This window comes from Halichoeres trimaculatus, unplaced genomic scaffold (assembly GCF_033239565.1).
Source record: "Halichoeres trimaculatus isolate MK-OKI-2021-1 unplaced genomic scaffold, fHalTri1.1 fHalTri1_scaffold_17, whole genome shotgun sequence".
Taxonomy (NCBI): domain Eukaryota; kingdom Metazoa; phylum Chordata; class Actinopteri; order Labriformes; family Labridae; genus Halichoeres; species Halichoeres trimaculatus.
In genome coordinates, this window is record NW_027437195.1 from 5,678,241 (window position 1) to 5,698,860 (window position 20,620).

The 20,620-nt window shown below is 39.4% G+C and overlaps 1 protein-coding gene across 1 annotated transcript in view; it reads right to left on the minus strand.

Annotated features, from left to right (window-relative positions):
- The window catches only part of ttc7b (tetratricopeptide repeat domain 7B), a 39,997-nt gene that overhangs the window by 8,175 nt on the left and 11,202 nt on the right, over positions 1–20,620 (minus strand). Inside the window, 13 exon segments of the mRNA XM_074691836.1 lie at positions 1,108–1,160; positions 1,162–1,246; positions 4,930–4,980; positions 10,491–10,588; positions 12,707–12,823; positions 12,930–13,090; positions 13,230–13,302; positions 15,595–15,652; positions 15,860–15,977; positions 16,436–16,624; positions 16,861–16,998; positions 17,122–17,185; positions 17,405–17,580. Of these exon segments, the coding sequence (XP_074547937.1) occupies positions 1,108–1,160; positions 1,162–1,246; positions 4,930–4,980; positions 10,491–10,588; positions 12,707–12,823; positions 12,930–13,090; positions 13,230–13,302; positions 15,595–15,652; positions 15,860–15,977; positions 16,436–16,624; positions 16,861–16,998; positions 17,122–17,185; positions 17,405–17,580 (1,381 nt within the window).

Consider the following 20,620-nt stretch of genomic DNA (forward strand, 5'->3'; position numbering starts at 1 on the left):
TGCACCGTCAACTCCCCCTGGCGTGCAGTCACACCCATCTCTGCGCAGACGGTCTACCAAATTGTCAAAATGGCTGCGCACGGCGGTGCGCCGCACGAAATTAACACTGCGCAGGGTGCTCCAGGCTTTCTGCGCCAGGCTGCGCCACGAAATTAGAGCCCAATGACTGACAGCACAACAAACCTTCACAATGAGTAAGATGACTGGCTGTAGAGCAACAATCTGAGATATCTGTAGTGTGGAGCTTTGAGTGGATGTATTTTGATCAGTGTCTGTCATTTAAATCTGAAGAACATCAAGGAACGTGTAAAAAAGCTGTTACAATCTTTACTTTGAGAGATTTAAGAATTAAAAAAAGACAGTCCTGATTTTAATAAGGATGATGATCAAATCCCAAGAGGAAGAGCAGTAAATGATTGAGTCCCTGCAGTGGGAAAGTATAACCAAACTTTTCTTCAAGCGATTGCATCAAAAGGTCACCTCGTGCGTTCAGTGTTTGACATAATGAAGACAGAAACACACAAACAGAAAAATGAGACGCACAGGAAACGATTCCTGAACGGTCTGCCTATCTGTGATTGGATGATTACATTAGCCTTGTCGCCAAGCTGGAAATGACCACCTACTTCAGGAAGCAGCTGGACAGATAAACAAGGACATAAACAACCTCTGTTTATGTGTGTGAGAGTGTGTGTGTGTGTGTGTGTGTGTGTGTGTGTGTGTGTGTGTGTGTGTGTGTGTGTGTGTGTGTGTGTGTGTGTGTGTGTGTGTGTGTGTTCCATCTGTTTATGTATACTCTTCGGTCTGCTGATGCTTGAGTCTGCAGCTGATGCTGACTATCAGGGCTGCTGAAGAAATTCAATCTAATCTGATGGTACGACATCACACTGCCATTAAACACAGTCCTACAAGCTCGTGTTACACACTCTGCAAACACACAGCTGATTGTGTGATGGATGCTAAGAGAAGGATCATCTTGTCTGTCACAGCAGGGAAAACACAGAGGAGAAGAGGACGGTGCACTGATAACTCATTCTGTTGACAAGTTTAGTTTAGTGTGCCGAAATCTGCTGCACTTCCTGTTTGTACTATTCATGTGTAGCTCACCTGCATGCAGCCAGATCTGAGCCAGGGTCATCCAGGGGTGCAGGGGTCCATGTTGGGGCGCTGCTCTGCAGAGAGGAGGCGACCTCAGACAGAGCCTGCTCCACGCGACTGGCTGCTATAGATGTAGCATGAACTGAACCTGAAGGATGAGAAACAAACTGTTACTACACACACACACACACACTCACGCACGTCTTACAGGTAATATTAAACTACAACAGCAGCAGCGCTAGGCAGCCATGTGCCACAATGCAGGGTTTTAACTCAGCCCAACACAGCAGCAGGTTTCACTGATCCACTCCCTCAGAGAGCCAAGAGGAGCAGGGAAACCTGGAGTGTTTGGGTGCAGTGGAGAAGCTCAAACTCTGGGCCCACACTGGCACACAGTTTCCTGTTCCTGCTCTAAAGCCTTTAATCAGTCCACACCATTCCACACGCTGCAGCACACGGTGTTATGGCCCTGGATTAACCAGGTTAAAATGAATTAATTTCTGCACCGCCATGCATAAAACACTGCACCAGTCTGCACTCTGCTGATTAGTAAGTGGAAGAAGAGTGTCTCGGATTTCGTCTCCACATTTGAATGACATCAGATTGTTTAAGGGATGCAAAATGGCCAGAGAATGGGACGGATCCTTGAAAGTGGAGCAGAATAAGACGCCTCTCTCACATTGTCTTGAATGTAAAGAAAACTCACCCATGAATATTTTTGACATGTATCTTATCAGTCATCTCAACATAAGGAAACAATAAACTACATAAAGATGGACTGAATCACACTTTGATGACCTGATATGCCCCCTGCATGCCAAACAGATGGGACCACATCGCTGTTTCCCCGTTTTTGAAAAAATCTTCTCCCCTCCCTTTGCTGGCTCCACATCCCAAAAATACTCTTCCTCCATACATCCCTGCACGAATATAAACTGTGTGTTTGTGTGACAGGGGAAGAAGCAAACTGAAGTACTCTGCATGTGGGGAAAAAGAGCGCAGGAGTGTGCTGCTGACTACTGGAGGGAGGGATATGACAAAAGGATGTCCCTGTCATTTCTGCTTTGTCATACTCAAACAAATGAAAGTGAGGTCGAGTGGCCTGGTTCAGTGGGAACATTTAAAGAAGTTACATATAATAAAAAGACCAGCATGCAGCCATTCTTCCTGGTGCACAAAAATGAAACAAGTGGTAGTTTGTTAGAAACAGGAAGTATTTTGTTCCCTACCTTGAAGAAATGCAGATGAAAATTTAACAAAGATTTGGTGGTTTTTAAGTATTTATGTCCTCATTTAAGGTGGCTCAATAGGCAAGAAATAAGTCATTCTGGATTATTCTTCTCAAGACTGTTAACAGTACTCAATAAGTCCTCTACTGTACAAAATGTGTGTTCTATACTCTTTGAAGTCTCCAAATTTGGAATTACATATAAATACCTTAAATTCCTGAAGAACCACACCTGAAGTACTGACCACGCACATTTCAAGGTGATCCAAAACTCGGTTTATGCTAGGCCTGTCACGATGACAAATTTTGCTAGACGATAATTTTCCAAAATATTATTGCCGATATTATTAACAATATTATTGTCAATATTATTTTGATTTTTTTTTCTCCATTTTTTCATTGATGTAATTATGATAAATGGGATAATAAAGTGAGTACACCATATCAAAAGCAAGAAACTTTAATTTCTTAAGAGTATTTAACTGTAATTAAAAGGTCAGGTTCTTTAAAATAAAATAAATTAAACAAAAAATATAATAAATTTAACAAACAAGAAAGAGAAAAAGCTTAAGAACCTCCCCGTGTGTATGCGCGAGCAGCCCCGTCTTCACCCCAAAGATTGAATTTTTGACAGATGCTATAAATCTGCTAAATCAGCTATAGAACCTATGCACCCTGATGTTAGGAAAGATAGACGTAGTGAGCCATCTTCTCATTCAGCCTCTTTGGTGGAAAGAGAGGAGGAAAACAAACATGCATGCACATGTCAGTTTATCGAGGCTGGCAAACTTACCAAGGACGTTTTTATTTATCGTTCGGTTAATTGATTTATTGATTATCGTGACAGGCCTAGTTTATGCCAAAGAAGAAATCTTGAGAAGAAAAATGCTATATCTTTACAATTCTGCTTTAAGAATAATAACACCCAGAACTGTGCAACCTGCCACTCAGCTTATTACTGCACATATTTCAATTTTATGTTTCTACAAATATCATTACTCTAAAATGTGTATTAATAGCTTCAAACAAACCCTTGTAATCTTCAGTTATTGATCTAAATCTCACCAAGGTGGCAGGCTTCGCAGCTCCATTCATGTCAAAAACACTGAAAATGTCTGCCTGTTGTTTACAGTTTTAAAGGAATTCTTAGCTCATAAACTGTCCAAATGCAGAATTTGAGTAAAAAGGACATAAAAAGTTCCGTTTTTCTCAGGTCACTTTAGAAGGCTCCTGGCCCTTAGGAAGGGCCTTGTTTTTCTTCCAGAGTTTCAGTAAAGCCCTTCCTGAAGTTCCTCAGTTGTTTTCGCCTTTTCTTTGAGGCTTCTCCTCTCTTTTGACATGAGTGACAAATTGTACCATGGTCAAGCTTCCTACAGACTTTCCTGCAGTGATAACGAGAGGAAATTCCACGTTTGTCCAAGACTGAAACAAGTGATTGTGACACATAATTGGAGTGGCCAAATGCTGAGAAAGCTGCCAGTTCTTGGTGCTTGTGGGAGTTTCTTCAATCAAGTCAAAATTTTGTAATAAAATGGATCGATATGCAGAAAAAAACTAAATCTCCTTGAAAGAACACTTACTAAATATGTTGATATTGCTTCTACAAAAAGACATTTTTTTTTTTTTGCTGAGTGTCAAAATAAAACTTTAAGGGAGAAAGATCTTTCTTTTTGAATAAAGAAAACTTGTTTTTTGTGAAATTTAGAAATTGGCTTAAGAAGTTTCTTGCGGTGTCTCGTGCCTGAAATGTGGACAGCTCACACAGCAAAACATGCGCTCAAGCTGCTCAATGAACTAAAGGAATACACTGACTTACAGGATCAGTCACCAAACAGGAAGCTGCTTAGTGACAGTTTTCCTCTGGGCTCTAAGGGTTTAGTAGTTTATCTTTTCATTGACTGTCTTCATGCTAGCATAGCTAGCATGAAACAAATTTAACAGTTACAGAAAGAAGGAGATGATGAAATCTTTGCTCTCATGATCAGAGCAGCTGCTTATTCATCTTCCCTCAAAACCGCCCCCTGCCCCTTTAAGGACACTCTGATGAAATGACGGAAAATATTGGCATTCATAAGATCATTAGCATGCATTGTCTCATGCTACTAATGGAGCTGTTAGGTGCTACAATCAGGGAGCTTCTGTCCCTCTTTTCTGGTCTCACTCTGAGCGTTTCATGTTTTGCCTTACAGAAAAGGATTCAAATCAGAAAATGGTCACTTTATTTATAGATTCAAAAACTAAACTTGAAAAAAAACTAAATCCTCTTGTGGTGTTAAGTATTAAAAACAAATTTCCAGAAAATCCCACACTTCCACATGTCTAAATTCTGGAAAAAAAATGCGTTCACGACACTGTCTTCCTTTAAGTCGCTGTATTCCTTTAAATCAAATACCATCAACATAAAGACAACTCCAACAGTTCTCCTGGAAACTAGCTGCAGACGTGAAGTTAAAGCAGAGGATATATGTACATACTGTCTTCATATGAATCATGTACATATATCGGGGCCTGGTCAGGGTAAAGGGAGGTTGTTGTGGACCAAATGATGAGGAGAACAATGGATGGAAAAAGGAAGATCAGATGGAGGTTAGATGGCTACTTACAAACAGAAAACATGGAGGAAAAACCAAGAGTGTTAGCGTCCTGAAGGCCGCCTTGAAAAAACGGAGGGATGTGAAAAAAACAGAAAGCCGATTGTTAATGATTAAAAGAGAGGAAGAGGTAGAGAAGAAATCACCAAATTATAACAACAGAAAAGAAAGCTGATCCCAAGAGGAGGAGAGGAGAGTACAGGGAGATCATTTTCATTTCTCAAGGAGCTCCACAGATGAGACCAGATGTTTCCACTTGTGCCTTTTTACTGTGTAATCTATAATCAGTACAGCGAGAAACATCACTCAGCATCATCAGCATTTACATCACCAAGAGCTGAAAGAGGTTTATCTTCCTCTGCTTTCTAATTCCAGATATCGGGTTTAGACATTCTCTCAAAATGAGGCAGATTAACATTCTGCAGCGTCTAAGCACAATGCTATTTATTTTGAAATGTCTGCAACACGTGAAGAACTCAAAAAGCTTTTCAAATTAACCAACAATGCACAGAAGAGTAATTTACAGATATATGAACTAAAGCATCTTACCAGAGTTCAAATACTCTATAACCACAGCCGTGGACACACTCTCACACTTATGTAACTTATCTCAGGCTGACTAAGAAAAACCTGCTCTGGAGAAATTTAAAACTCTGGGTTTTTCTGAGCAGTTGAATTATTCATGGGAAGAAAATCCATTACTTTTAATAACAAACATCATTAATAGAAGAGATGGCAACAAGGAAAGAGGACACAAGCTCAGAACTTTGGATAGAGACAAAGTGGTGGTGGAGAGAAACAGAGGGAGAGAGGAGAATGTAAACATTAACAAACAGACGACTGAAGAATGTATGACAAGACAGATGTGAGACTATAAAGCTGTAAATGTTCAGAAATATCCCAACTGATTATTTAATTTGGACTTTAAGATGTGTTTGTGAAGGGACTTAGTTCAACTGAGACTTTGAGTTAATTTCAAAGCATGTGCAGAAAGTCCGTCAGGCTCAGTGACACTCAGATCAATACTCAAAGCATCAGCCTGCTAACATGCAAGGATTAACAGCAGGTCCAGGAAAGAAGAACGTGAGACTGCATGGCACAAATAGTAGGGGTGTAACAATTCATTTTAACTATTCGTTTAGTATCATGATTCATGATTACCGATACGACAAAAAGATGATATTAGTTCATGTAGAGCAATTCAGTCTGAAATGAATCATTGGCTTGAAATCGTTTCAGTAACTTTTTGGCCAAAAATGCCAGATACTGGCCAGTGCAGGTGAAGTTTCCTTGATTTCAGTTGTTTCTTGTAAGGGAATCGGGTACAAAAGTGATTCTACAACTAGGGGGACATTTCAAGTCCATGGAGTATACTTATCAATTTTACTAAATATTAACTCCAAGCAAAGAAAGTTAACATATTCAATCATTTATTTAGCAGAAAATACAAACCATGTGCTTGAATTTGCAGTTTTTGGGCTGTCCGATTTCTCAAGTGCCAAGTTTATTTCAGTATTATTTGTTCACAATAATCATTCAAACGTGACAAAGTTGTTTTAAAACCTATCTAAGTAAAGCAAATAGATAAAACAATGCTCTTTGTGTGTTTCTGAGAAATCTGCGTCAACCGTGTTATCCATTGAAAAAAGGCCTATAAATCAGCAATGGTTTGCTCCAAAGTCTATTCCTTTATCTTGTATCTTATTCACTCTCTTGTACAGCACTTTGTTTTAACTAGGGTTGTTTTTTAAAGTGCTTTACAAATAAAGTTGGATTGGATTGGATTGGAAAGTCACATGACCCAAATCAGCTGAGGTCACATCCTTTTTGGTGGGAACCAAGCAGCATCCTCCGGTCTGGGAATATGAGACAAAGTGGAAGTGCTAAAATCTGCTGTTTCCGAGTGTTCGCTTGAGGCTGGCTCTGGAAGTAGCAGAAGTCACATACACACCAAGCCAAAAAAAGCCATTTTCAAATCAGAAATAAACCTATTTACAGCCTGGTTCAAAAAACGTCTCCTATCTGAGTCTCTAATTTTACTATCAGCACCCACTGTACGGGGGGTGAATTTTTTTCTAACTTGGCCGTTCAGAGGATATTGAGATCGCGAGCTCCCCCAATAAAAGGCACAGCTGAGGGTCACGTGACCAACAGATGCCCTATGGCTGTAGGCAAAGTCCTTGCCACTACCAATATGGCCGCTATGGCCAATGTGCTTCATTTTCCGTTTCAGAAACAGACGGATGCCAGGCCTGCCGGCGAGACTACGTCCATGTTTTATACAGTCTATGGTGGGAACCTTGAAAAAAGTGTTGCATGTTTCAATTCCTCCTCATCAATATTTCATCAGAATGATTGTCTGTACATGGGGCACTTTAATTGTTCATCAACTGTCTTATCAGCATTTTCTGGTGTCCTTACAACAGATGTTAAAAAAAAAAAAACTGTGAAGAGACTGTGCAGAAATATGAGGTGATGGAGGTCAGGTGGTGGCGTGTTCAAGGTCTGCAGTTAGCACAACCCAAAAAAGGGAGGAAATGTCAACTATGTTCCCATGTGTTGTCAACTGTGTTACATGTGATTTTTGAGCCATAATTCTCTTAAATTTTGGCTTAACTGTAAAATAAATGATGAGGGACATTTCGAGGTTTCATAGTCTAACATAGAAATGTTAAATAACTCAGAATAACCAGTATAATATGGATTTCAGCTGATAGTCATAACTTTTGCACCAATTTTTTTCTTTTTAGTACTTAAATTTTAAAAAGTCATTAGAACTTAAGCTTGCCAACTAATGAATTTAGTACATCCCAGGTATATGCTTTGTAAACAAACTAAATATGAAGTAAAAAGGCACCTTTTTACTTTTTTGTATGCCTGAAATGTTCCCCTAACTATAGAATCACTCATAATGTTATTATGGAAATAAACAAACAAGTAAACAACAGTCAATGGCAAACACATTCACATTCGATTTGAACAAAGTGCAGCCAAAGCTTCAAGCTGAATTAACATTAACCTTTTCCCATCTGCCATGTTATGTTCTGTTGTCTGTTGGTGCGTGGCGATGACGTCACAGACAGGCAAAGTAAGGTTTTCGTTTTTATCATTAAATGTGCAATTAACCCAGATCCACAAGGACAGAAGGTGTACAGTCATTAAATCCAATGAGTTGTTTCCTAGAATCGATACATCGACTTATTACCTTTTTAAAATGATGTTACATTAATATATATGTCGTCTGGAAGGCCAACTTGCCGAGCACAGATCAATGAAGTTGGATCATAGGGACATAAATGGATAAAGTGACCTAGTAGATGAATTGTTACACCCCTTTAAATACGCTGAGGTTTTATTATTATTGTCCATGCTTGTGAGGCCTGAATATCTGATTGTGGTGTTGCACGCCACTTCAGGAACAAATCAAGTCAGGGGGTCATTGTTGAGCTTACAGGATGAGTCAGTAGCAAAAATTCCCAAAATACTCAACCAGTGCTCCAAGCTAACAGAGAAAAAAAGCTCTGCTTACTAGACTCAACTGGAGTAGTTTCTTAGTGTTGGAGTTGCTGCATGTGTAAGAGTAACAAAAAAAAACCCTGTCATGGTTTGACAGGCCTTCAATCCTCCAGCCTGTCAGCGATTCATTTTAGGCTTTAAAAGTTACTGGTCTTACAGCAGATATTCAGGGCTGAACTAAAAATATCAATACCACCAATTAACTCTGCTAATACCTCGAGGCTATGAGCCTTTAGTGCATGAAGGAACAGGAGGCTTTTATTTAATATGTAGGAGCTGGAAGGGGATTTGTTGAAAGAGCCATAAAGATCCACTTTACATCGTTCTTCACACTGAGTGAAAAACTAGGTTTAACAGTTTTAAAACTCTGTGAAATAAAAGACATGTTCCAGGATCTGAGCCGTGTCTGAAGTTAGCATCTGAAGGTGAACACATGACTCACTTTGGTATGGATTATTCCTGTGTCACGGAGCTCCAGCCAATAAAAACTAATTAGAAGCACATCGATGACTCACAGTGGCATTTTTCTTCATTACCATAAACACGGCGCTTTTTTTTAAACTTAATTAAAAAATAATTAATCAATTGAACCTGCATTACCCTGCTGTTGTTTGTACTTTCTTATGCGTCAGATTACACTTTCAAGAAGTTCTCTACCATTGAAATATTGTCTGATGTTTAATTGTTTATAAAATAAAAAGAAAAAAGGATATTTCATCAGATCTGATTCTTAGTGACATTGCAAGCTTGTGGATTTTGAGCTTCAAGTTTTAGTTCCTGAATTTTGACACTGTACTTATGGTCTTCTGCTGTTACTCATTTTAATAAACACTCTGTTGAGCTGAGAGCACCAGATCACAAACCATTTTGGGAATTCTGTCATTACAATACACGTAACCTCCTCAATGAGCCAATCCCTTAAAAACTTTCCCTTTTGTCACTCGTCACACCATGCTTAAGGCTGAGTGTGTGTGGAGGCGGATTACAAGAGGAGGAGAGCCGGCGCAGAGTGACGTGATTGCAAAAGGAGTGAGTCCTGGTCTTGGTGGGCGCAGGAGGAGGAAGTAGAGGAGGAGGAGGAGGGGGAGGAGGAGGGGGAGGGAGGAGGGATTGATTTTTTGGTGAAAGGAAAGGAGAAGGAGGAGACGGAGGGAAGAAGGATAGATTTTTTGGTGGAGGAAGGAAAGGAGAAGGAGGGGGAGGAGAAGGAGGGAAGAAGGATAGATTTTTTGGTGGAGGGATAGGAGGAGGCTGAAGGATGAAGACAGGGGAGGAAGGGGAGGACAGTGGGGAGGAGAGGGTGGAAAGGGTGGATGGAGAGGTGGGGAAGACCAGTTCAGAACCAGAGTGAGAAGATGAAGAACCTGAGACTAAAACAAAAACAGAAACGAAGATAAATGAGAAAATCAAACCAGAAATGAAGAATGAAAAAATACATGACTCACTGTTCCTCAGTCTCCAACAATTCACACAAACTGAAATTCTGTCACATTTTTTAAACTGATATCATAACCTCACCTGCTTTATCTATCAGCATTTACTCAAACAGAACAATAAGGAAGAAACGTGTTGAATTAACAGCAGAGTATGAAATATGAAATAAAGAGCAGTGACCCATGCTTTCTCAAGACTTAGTGGAGAAATGATGGATCTAAAAACAAGAACTGAGGACAACTCTCTCGACTGATGTCCTTTTCGTTCCAAACTATGACTGTCAGCAGTGAAGTGTCTGATGGCAAACAAAGGTAATAGGGTGAATTACATAAAAGAAGTGAATCCTGAGTGGGAGTTAACAAATGGGGTTGGACAGTCCTTTTCGCTCTCCCAGGTTCCTAACCCTGTGAGACTAACTCAGTTTGGCAGCCACCGCTGGAGCTGGTGGCCTCAGAAAGATGATTCGATGCTTCCTTTCTTAACTTCTTGGGTACAGACTACGCCAAACAGTAGAGGAGATATTTCCCTCTGATGAGAAGAAAGCTACATATTTTTAAATGATACATTTCTGTGCCTCCTGTTAAAAAGCATATCTTAGAGTGTGTGTGTTTGTCTGTGTCTACCTGTCTCAGGATCACTGAAGTCAGGGAGAGTCATGGCATTGAGCTGTCGTCTGTCTGCCATAGCTCTGTCCAACAAACTGCTGCCACGGCCTGAATCACTGCCACAAACACAAACATGTTTACACACAGACAAACACACCATGGATATTTAGTTACACACAGACATAAACAACATAGACATTTAGATTGTAGGGACACAAATGACTCGCGCCTACGTTTAAACCGTTGTTATTTGGTTTTACAAGCCAATCAAAGGACATCGGTGAATGACTGAGTCCTGACTGGCACCTGATTGGCAAAATTCAATTTCACTTTTCATGTGAATTTAAGGGGGTAAAATGGTGATTTATAATGAGGAACTTCAAGTTAGGGAGAGATGAGATGAGATTCAAGTTTATAGTTATTACACATATACATGTATAAAATAATGATATAAGGTTCTCAGTTATGTACAAAGTAAAGACCAAGGGTCTTCAGCCTGCAGCTCTGGAGTCTCATATGGCTCTTTGACTCCTTTGCAGTGGCTCCTTGCCTCCTAGCTTTAAAAAATAGTATTGAAATAAAGAGTTTTATTTGTCTTACAGAGGGTACTAATAATTAAAGACACTGATACGCAATAAAATCATTCGTTAACATTTTGTTAAACTTAGTATGCATCAAGTCTTCCAATAAGGCCTTCAAATTTTGGGGGGAATTTTGCATGTTTTTTGAACTTTTTGCAAATTTGTTAATCTTCAGTTTTTTGACCACATTTAGAAAAAAATCCAAATAACAACTACAAATAATAACAATTTCTAAACTTTTGGGCAAAATGTATTAAATTTAAGCAAATCCTTGAAATTTCAAAAATTTTGGAACTTTTGCACATTTTTTTTAAATTTCCTTTTTTAAAACATTTTGCAATTTTTTTAAATTTCATTTTTTTTAATTGTGCAACTTATCGAAACTTCATACATTTTGCAAATTTATGAAATTTATGAAATTTATATTACTTTTTTTCATTTTTCTTATATTTTGCAATATAATATTTACAATTTTGTAAAAAAAACAACAACAAAAAAACAAAGACATTACATATGCAATTTAATAAACACACAAAAAAATGTTTGGATAATTATCTATGAGGATTATTGTGTCTTTGATGTGAAGATAAAGTTCCTTTTATGGCTCCTGAATCACTATAATCCAGGTGAGCTGAGGCAAAATGTCTCTTATTAAAGTAAAGGTTGCAGACCCCTAATTACAAAAATTAGTTACAGATAGGATACATCTTAGCATAACTTTGGCTTAAACAGATTTAATGCATAATGTTCACTTGAATATCTATGCCATTCCACACAGCAGCACTTTGCTGACAGTCGGGCTATTGAGGCCACACTTCCATCATGCCTCCAGCACAAGCTTATTAAAGGCAGAGGATGACATAAAATCAAAGTTTTGATGAAAAAAATCATAATATTTCCAAATTTTCCAAGCTTCACTTCTCACAGAAAGTTTCTGTAAATTTCCTGGGAATTTTACACTCCTTTGCAGCCCTATCCACGTCTCCACTCTGACAGACAGCTGGAGTCACAGACCGAGGAATTCCTGTGCTTCCTACTCCATTAATAAGTCTCTCTTCATCATGTTTGGCCGTAAAACCTCAAACCTGTTGACTCTTGGTCTGAATCTGCTCATACCATAAGATTTGTTGTAGTAAAGTTAAACACAATCTGGTGTCAAATAGGTGTATTTTATTTTGAAAGTCTCCGGATATTTTAACGTTCTTTCAGTGCCTGACTTCCCATCTTGCTTGATCTGCTTTAGACAAACTGATTCGTAGTTGCTCTGTCATAATCAGAAGTCATCGTATCTGATCCGGAGGGATCTGATCTGCCAGAGCTGAGATGCAGCTCGAGCATCTTCAAACCTGTCAGATCTGGTGATATGATGGAGCCGAGTCAGATGTGGTGTGATTGAGCCGTAACAGGGGAAAGTGATGAAAACTTTGTAGCTATTCTCAGCAACTCATCAATTAAACAGAAACATCCCTTTTAGTGAGCTCTATGCGTCTGTTTTAGTGAGTTTCCTGGCAAACGGTCACACATTACCCATCATGTCTTCACTTGTACTTCTGCCAGTAAAAGCTGATTTATTTAATTATTGATTTGGATGAAAGAAACCAAAACACATATCAGGTACTGTAGCTTGGCAGTGTTTTGTCTGCATGTGCGTACCTGGGGTTAGTAAGGTTGTAAAAGCTCTTCCAGATCTGTAACATGTGTTTACAGGTAAGCAGAGCTTCCTCTGGTCCTCTGCACATGGACTCCAACTTCACCTTGGTGTAAAGCAGACTGTAACACACAGAGACACAGTCAGATACAGCACAATGAAACACAGAGAGGTAGAAACGCTGAGTGTGTTTGAGTCAAGTGTTTTTGTTGTCTGCATGTGTCTCACTTGAAGTTTTCAGGGTATTCAGAAAGAGCCATCTCTATAATGTTGAGAGCATCATGGTAGTGTTTCTGAGCAGAGAGCAGCAGGGCCAGCAGGTGAAGGGAGTGGACGTCATCCCCTTGAAGCTGTAATGCCTGTCGAACATAGCCTAGTGCCTCGGGGATCTACACACACACACACACACAAACTACAGGTTTCTCTACAGCTGGGGTAAAAGGCATCCTGTGGAGTAAAACATGATGCTGACCTTGACTGACCAGCTTCCCGCTGTGGTTTTGAAGTGTTTACGAAGGATTTTGTTACCTGTCTAGACACAGCAAGCTGCAGGGCCAGGTAGAAGGCTGCTAGATGGTCCGTAGGAGACAGACTCTGAGCTCTACAGAGAAAAGGGGGGAGAGGATTTGTGTTTTCAGACATGCTGAATGAAAAGTTAATAAGATTCCATAAAATTTTAAATATCCCTGTAGAAAAAATTAGGTCGCTGCAGCAGCAAATACAGCCAAGTAAAAGAACTTGCAAGAAATCAAACAAGAGGATAATTAAATATTTAGACACCATAAAAAACGGTAACGCCACATTAACAAGTGAAATAACTGACGATAAAACAAGAGACCATGTATTCAAGTGTTGCTGCAACCTGATTAATAATGAAGGGTATGTATAAGCAATTTACAAGACAACTTGTAGTTTCATTAACAGGAACAATGTACGGTTCTCATTCTTACTCACAGCTCTTAGGGGCAACAACTACACGTGTAAGAGTGTGATCAATGTTTAGAGTAAAACAAGTTTGAAGCCTTTTTAAAAAAACTTATTTACAGTTGGCTTATTCCATGTTATAAATCTGCAGAGCTGGAGGCTGCAGCTTAAAGACTGCAGTTCTAAGACCGAATCTCAAGGACTCTTGTGTTGTTGCAGCAGGCAGGATTAGAGTAAGGGTGTTCATATTGCAGCAATGGGTTTTAATAACAAAGCTGAGTGTCGCAAGGGTCTGTGAAAGGCAGTTGAAACTGTTTTAGGCAAATTTTTGATATTCAAATGTTTTTATTAGGTTGTGGCGCCCCCTGTGGACAAAACTAGCAATACATGCACATGTATTATTCTTTAAAAACCTCCTCCTAACCAGATCTGGATGCTATATATAGCACCCATGCTTCAAAATAGCCACATGAAAGGGGATGTGAGGACTATCCAGAAAAGCTAGTGTTTTTCTGGGATAAAGACTCCGTTTCCCATGAGCACTTGCACCACACTATCATGAGGATAAGACTCTCACCAAGGCATGTGTTTGTTTTGAAGCAAATAAATAGAGAGCAGATCTTTTTAAAACTACTTTTCTTGGTTCAAGACAAAGACAAGTGTAGTTTAGCAGCCAGCTATATTAGCACTACTTACAGCCTTGTGCTCTAAGACATGTCTGATATGTGTAACGTTAGTGAATCCTGGCTATGTCCTGCCAGTCATCCACCAATCAGAGCTAATGTAACCTCACTCTTCATTTTATTGATAGACTCTCAAGTTTGAACAGACCACTGCAGAATAACTGCTGACTGTGGGTTGGAATCAACATTAGTACAAAAAGATTAGCTCCTGTTTTAGCCTTTAGCTCGTGCTCCATCTCTCTCCTGTGTATCTTTCTTCTGCTCTTCTGTCCTTTTTCTGTCAATCACTACAAAACTAATCAGAAATTTCAGCAGAGAAAAACACAGATCTCTCTTCTCACAGCTAAACTTTTTGGGAAGCTGAGAAATAGCATTTATAAATCACCTTCTCTGGTGCTGATAATCTCACTTTAAATCATGAATTACGATCAGGCATATATCTAGATGTAGGGATGGGTACCGAATCAGGTACTTTTATAGGTACCGACCGAATTCTGTCAAAAGTATCGGGTACCGATTCATGTAAAATCAAAAGGTACCTTGTTTAGGTACCTAGATGCATCTTTGTGACTGTGAGGGTGTGGATGAGACGGCAAATTTCCATGCTGGACATGAACACAGCATTTTAAGGTTATATACTGAAGAATAAATATGTTAAATTGATTATTTTTATATTTTATTATTAAAAAAATTGATATTTTTTACCACATAAGCACAAAAAAGTACCAAAAATTGGTACCATTGAGTACCGATACTGAATACCAGGTACCGATGCCCGGTACCTGGTAATCGTATCATTTCAAATGTGAAAGGTACCCGTCCCTATTTAGATGTGAGACTTTCCCAAGATCACTAAGAAAGTATCACAACCTCTTTAAAATAGGCAGTTATTGATGATATGCTTTGCGATAATTGGTTGCATCTACAAGGTTAGCAGGTTTTGTGATAACCCTGTAACAGTTGGTTTAAGAGCTGTCAGTGAATTTGACTGTAAGAAACTGCACCCTATATTGAACCAAAGACACTGCATCAACAGTAAATTAAATAACAAAACCTTACATGCCACAGAAATAATAAGAACGCTTTTTTTCCTAATTGTATTAATATTTTTCTTTTGACCTTTTTAAACTCTCTCTGTTCGTGTCTGTTTGCATTCCAAGATCACAGGGATGATCCAACAGTTTTAATTTTGTTGCACTGAGAAGCTGTATGCTTTCACAGAATCTCTCAGAGGGAAAATGTGGGTGTAAAAGAGGAAACAGAAAGCAGCATGGCTCAGTCCCAACCTCTGGAAGGCTCCCAAAGCTTTCCTCTGGTACTCCTCCTGTGTGCTTCGTAACGATGCTGGAGAGACACGCAGAGACAAAGTCAGGGACAGGAGGAGACCGCCAGAGTGCAGTCAGACAAACAGTACTACTAAACAAAAACTGCAACAATCAAAGACAGAAAACAGTAGAGATTTGTCAGCAGAGGAGTGTTTTTGATGTATTTAGTCTTTTATGCTTTTGTTTAAGAGAGGTGTAAAAGCAGATACACACATATGGGACTCACCATCAGTGGCTTTGAGGCTGTAAACCAGCCCAACAGCCAGGTAACCTTTGGCCCTGAACTCTGCTGCTTTCTCTCCCATGTCAATTACCATCTTTGCAAAGCATTCCCCTTCATCCAGCTGGACGGTCGGACCAGACAGACAAAAGAAGGAGAAGGAGAGAAAAGAATTGAAGAGATTTGAAGATTTAAACAATGAAAGGATGGATGGAAACTACAAAGAACTTTTCTTCTTTTGTCAGATTCAAAACAATTTGTTTTGGCTATCTGAGATTAGCAATCGTTAAAAAATGATGCGATGATATGCTCGCAGTTTAACTTGAATAACCGTGTCTTAATAAAGCTTATACACTTGATTTTGCAACCACAGATTTGGTTGCTAGTTAAAGTAAAAATGAGGTGACTCCTGTTTTCGCCCTGAATCCTTCACTGTCAGTTCATTGCTCCGTCTTAAATGATGAGTAGGTGCTGTACTCCATTGTCAAACAACCTTCTTTTATGTGCTAGTGTGGTATGAAAGTCTCTAGTATCCTTGGATGACAGGTTTTGTTGATTTTATGTCTGTGCATTGTTTTTTACCCAGTGCAGAGGTCCAATACACAGCTTGACTGCGAGCAGTGGGATTGTGGGGTCATCAGGCTTCAGTCGAATACACTCCTTCAGGACTTTAACCGCTCGAGCTGATTTCCCAGCAGCCATTAGAGATAGCGCGAGCTGGTACCACAGATGAAACTCTTCAAAGGCAAACTTCATGGCTCTCTCCAAACACTAGAGACAGATAACAAAGGACAAATTTCATTAGTGTTATCAGGTTTCTCTTCAGCTTCATCTAGCCAGCCTGTGCAGAGCCAATTAGACTGTAATAAAACATTAATTTGTGAAGGGAAATGAATGTGAAAAAGAATTTAAGTGTAATTTTATGTGGGTGTACCAGGGGTGTGGGCTGAAACACTTTCCACAATCACTACGACTGTGACTAAGCAGTCCACAGAGGGATTACTCACCTCTGAAAGCATCTCGTACTGCCCTCTCCTGCCCAGAGCTATAGTCAGCAGGTCGTACACCACAGAGGCAGACTGTAGGCTGATGATACGATCGTTGTTGTGTTCGGGAATTCTGCTCAGGACAGCGTCACGGTTTGCCTGAATCACACAAGCACAGGTATAGATGTGAAAAAAAAAAACGACACTTTCTGGTGAACTTTGAGAATCTGCCTCTTTTTCAGAGGAGTGTGAAACTTTTTGTAAAGAGCGTTTGTGTCTCACCATGGATTCGCTGATGAGCAGCAGCAGCAAAGCTTCTTCTGTGTTCTCTTGAGGGCAAAACAGACTGAGAGACAGCAATGCACCACGAGAGCCAGACAGATGGAGATGGACAAGGATGAGAGGAAGAGAGAAGGGACAAATAGAGGAAAAAATATCATCCAGAGAGGATCTGGAGAGCGACTGGTAAACAAGTAAATTGGCAGCAGTTTTGTTTAGGAGCCATGCTGGCCTCTTTCCACGGTATTCCCTGCTTTAACATCAGAAAACACACATCTTTACTCACTTCTCTCCTGAGTACACTCGTGGGCGTCGGCTCAGGCTGTAGTTTTTACATTGAGCGTGTCCTTGCCGTGTTGGATCATCCAATGGTGACACTGACGGAGGGTCTTCCAGGGGAGACCAGTAACTCTGTTCACACATTCCTCTGAGCAGAATCTCTGCAAGCTGTCTGGCGATGGTCTGCAGGCACAAACACACACACACACACACACAGTCAAACATATACACAGGCAGATATGACAGAGACACTCAACACATCGGCAACCTGTTATTTGGTCGCTTCTTAAATACAGATCTTCCTCCTGAACAGGCTGTAAGGAAGATTTTTTTACACTCATCATGGAGAAAAATAATACTGCAACAGCTTGTGGTGGGTTTTCTATCAACATCCAGTGAAATGTAAACTTAACATGAGACTGAAAAGAGGAGGCAGCCTTTTTATGCACAACACTGACAGCACTCAAAAACTGCAGACTGAAGCACCATGGACATTTTTAATAAATTAATATAAAGAAGTCACATTTTAGAAATTTTATCAATAACACTATGACATTTTGGGAAAGAGAACGTGTTTTTGCCTCAGCAAGGAGGACTGAAAATGGGCTCAAACTAAACCCTGTATAAATGAGACACAGGCTCTTTGTATGAAAAGTGAACAGAAAGGCTTTTAACCTTTTATTTTTCATGACCTGCTGGAGCACACTGTCTGTTTGTTGTTCTCTACATCTAGCTCTGAGTCACAGTCACAGTCTGGTCCCTGTGAAAGGACATTTTAAGGAGTCAGATAATGATTCTGTCACTAAGTTCATATTACTTCACAGTCTGGTTTTTGCAAACCAAAATAAGAATCCCAAGTTACATCAAAGCACCATGAAAAACAAAGGCAGCTGGGTGACCAAGCTAAAATGAGCAATGGCTGATGACTCAGCTTTTGCCTACCTTTCACCCCTCCTCAGTTCCAAACTCTCCTCTAAATATGGTTCTCCAGCAGTGGTGGCCAAAATTACTAGAACACCTCACAGATCTGAATGAACTGACCTTTTTTGTGCTTCCAACTCATGATAAAGAAACATGCAGATGGTTGCTGTGAGCACAGCAGATATCAGATGGAGAGAGCCCTACTGTTTATCTCCACCTTTAACTTTAATATTTGGTTTGTCCACCTTTTACAGTATTTACAGCAGCACATGGCTCTTGCATCCCATGTCTTCTACAACTTAAGCCAAAAGCTTCCCTTTGGATGAACCATAGATCTGTCCAGATAATGTAAATGTGCGCTCACATCTGCTGGTGAGGGTGGAGGTCCAGTCCATCATTTTCAGTCTTCCTTTTTGTCTGGAAAATGACCTAAATCTCCTTATGACGGCTCTATTCTCTGGTATACAGAGCATCATGATGACATTTTAGATATTTATTTCCCTTTGGGTGTTTTTATGGGCATTTCAACAAAAATAACTGAAAACTCTCATTGCCAAGCGCCAACACATTTGCACAAGTGCACTTTGAATGACTATTATTCCTAAACAGTTTACACAACTGGAAAAAATCCAACAGTTTGTGAAAACTGAGATGCTGCTCTTTCAGCCAATATGCGTTTCTTGTAGTAATTGTCACAAAACAGGTTATCCTGAGAGAGTGGAAGTCAATCTTTCCTCCATGCTACAACTTATGGTTGAATGACATAGTCTCCTGTATATATTGGGAGGAAATCCGGAAATCAAAGGTTCCTGGATATCTGGGGCTCCTTCATTGAATATATTCACAAGGACAGGTGGCAACCTCAGGACCAACTACACTGAACTACCCTCCCTTGGATTACATTCTATATGTGATGCTTTGAAGAACCATACTTTGATACTTCAACTCTCCCTGCCCTCTTTTGGTTACGGTCTCATGGACTCAACCTATGACTATGAATTTGTATCTCCGTTAATAATTCCCTTACTATTGATGTTGGCAGTTGTTTTTTTTGTTTTTTTGTATTGTTTTTGTTTTTTCTTTAAATCATTTTTAAAGACTCATCTCTTCTCTCTGGCTTTTAATCAAAGTTGAGTGCACATCTTAGTTTTTTTTTAATTTTATTTATTTTTTTATGTGTTTTATGTGTTTTAATGTATTTTACAGACTTTTGCTTATGTTGTAGATATTTCAAGCCATATGTGTTGTTTGTGTTTGTACAGCACTTTGGTCAACTTCGGTTGTTTTAAATGTGCTCTATAAATAAAGTCTGAGTTGAGTTGTGTGTTTCTGTCTCTTGTTTGACTGTCAATGTGTTTGTTTTTTTAGCTGCTGTTGTCTTTGTGTTGTGTTTTTGTTTGTGTCTATTCTGTGTGAGTATATATGAAAAACCATAAACAAAGTGTTTTAAAAAATGTGCATTTCTTGTAGTAATTTCACTCAGGCATTAAAGGAAGCCTGCAAATACACACAAAGTGTAGAGCAGATGATGACAGAAGTGGTAGAATGGAATTACTAGACGTTTTGAGTAAGGAGGTGGTCTCAAGTCTCGAGGTTTACCTCTCACATGACTTATCAATATGTAGCTCCACTTCACCATGCACTATGGACTGCTTACAGCTGATGGTCTCAGAGGGTATCTTAAAGGTCACAATTGTGCAATCTTGTTTGTCACACTGTATTTATACTCTGCTAAAATAACAGAGCCCAGTTTTTCTGAGAATGCCAAAAAGAAAAGATTGTCTTGGGTTTTAAAAAAACTTCCACTGAGACTGAAGGAATCAAAGGAGCAACTTCAGAAAAAGGGAAGCGTTAGATGGGATAAATTTCAGGGTGAATGAAGCTCTCTCCATCTAGTTTTCCTTGTTAAACATAATTTTATGTGCAGATTGAAGCTTGTTTTGTGTAATGACTTTTTTAGAACAGTGTACCAAGTCCTATTAGTACAACATGTACGTAATAATATAATAAAAGCACAATACATAGTGACTCTTTCAAACAGAGTACCATGCTGTTTTGATGACAAGATAAATAAATCAGGATATTTGAAGTTCCAAGTATTCCAGAAAAATTAGCCACAGCACTTAATCACAGGACAATTTCTGACCTATTTTGAAGTCAAAATAAGCAAAAAGGTCCAAGCAGGCAGGATCAGGCTCAAGTGATAAGGGGTTAAATATGCAAAGCAGTTCAAATAATTTTTGGCTGTACATCCAAAGAATCAAGAAGTGACAGCAAAATTGTCAAAACCAGTATTTAGTTT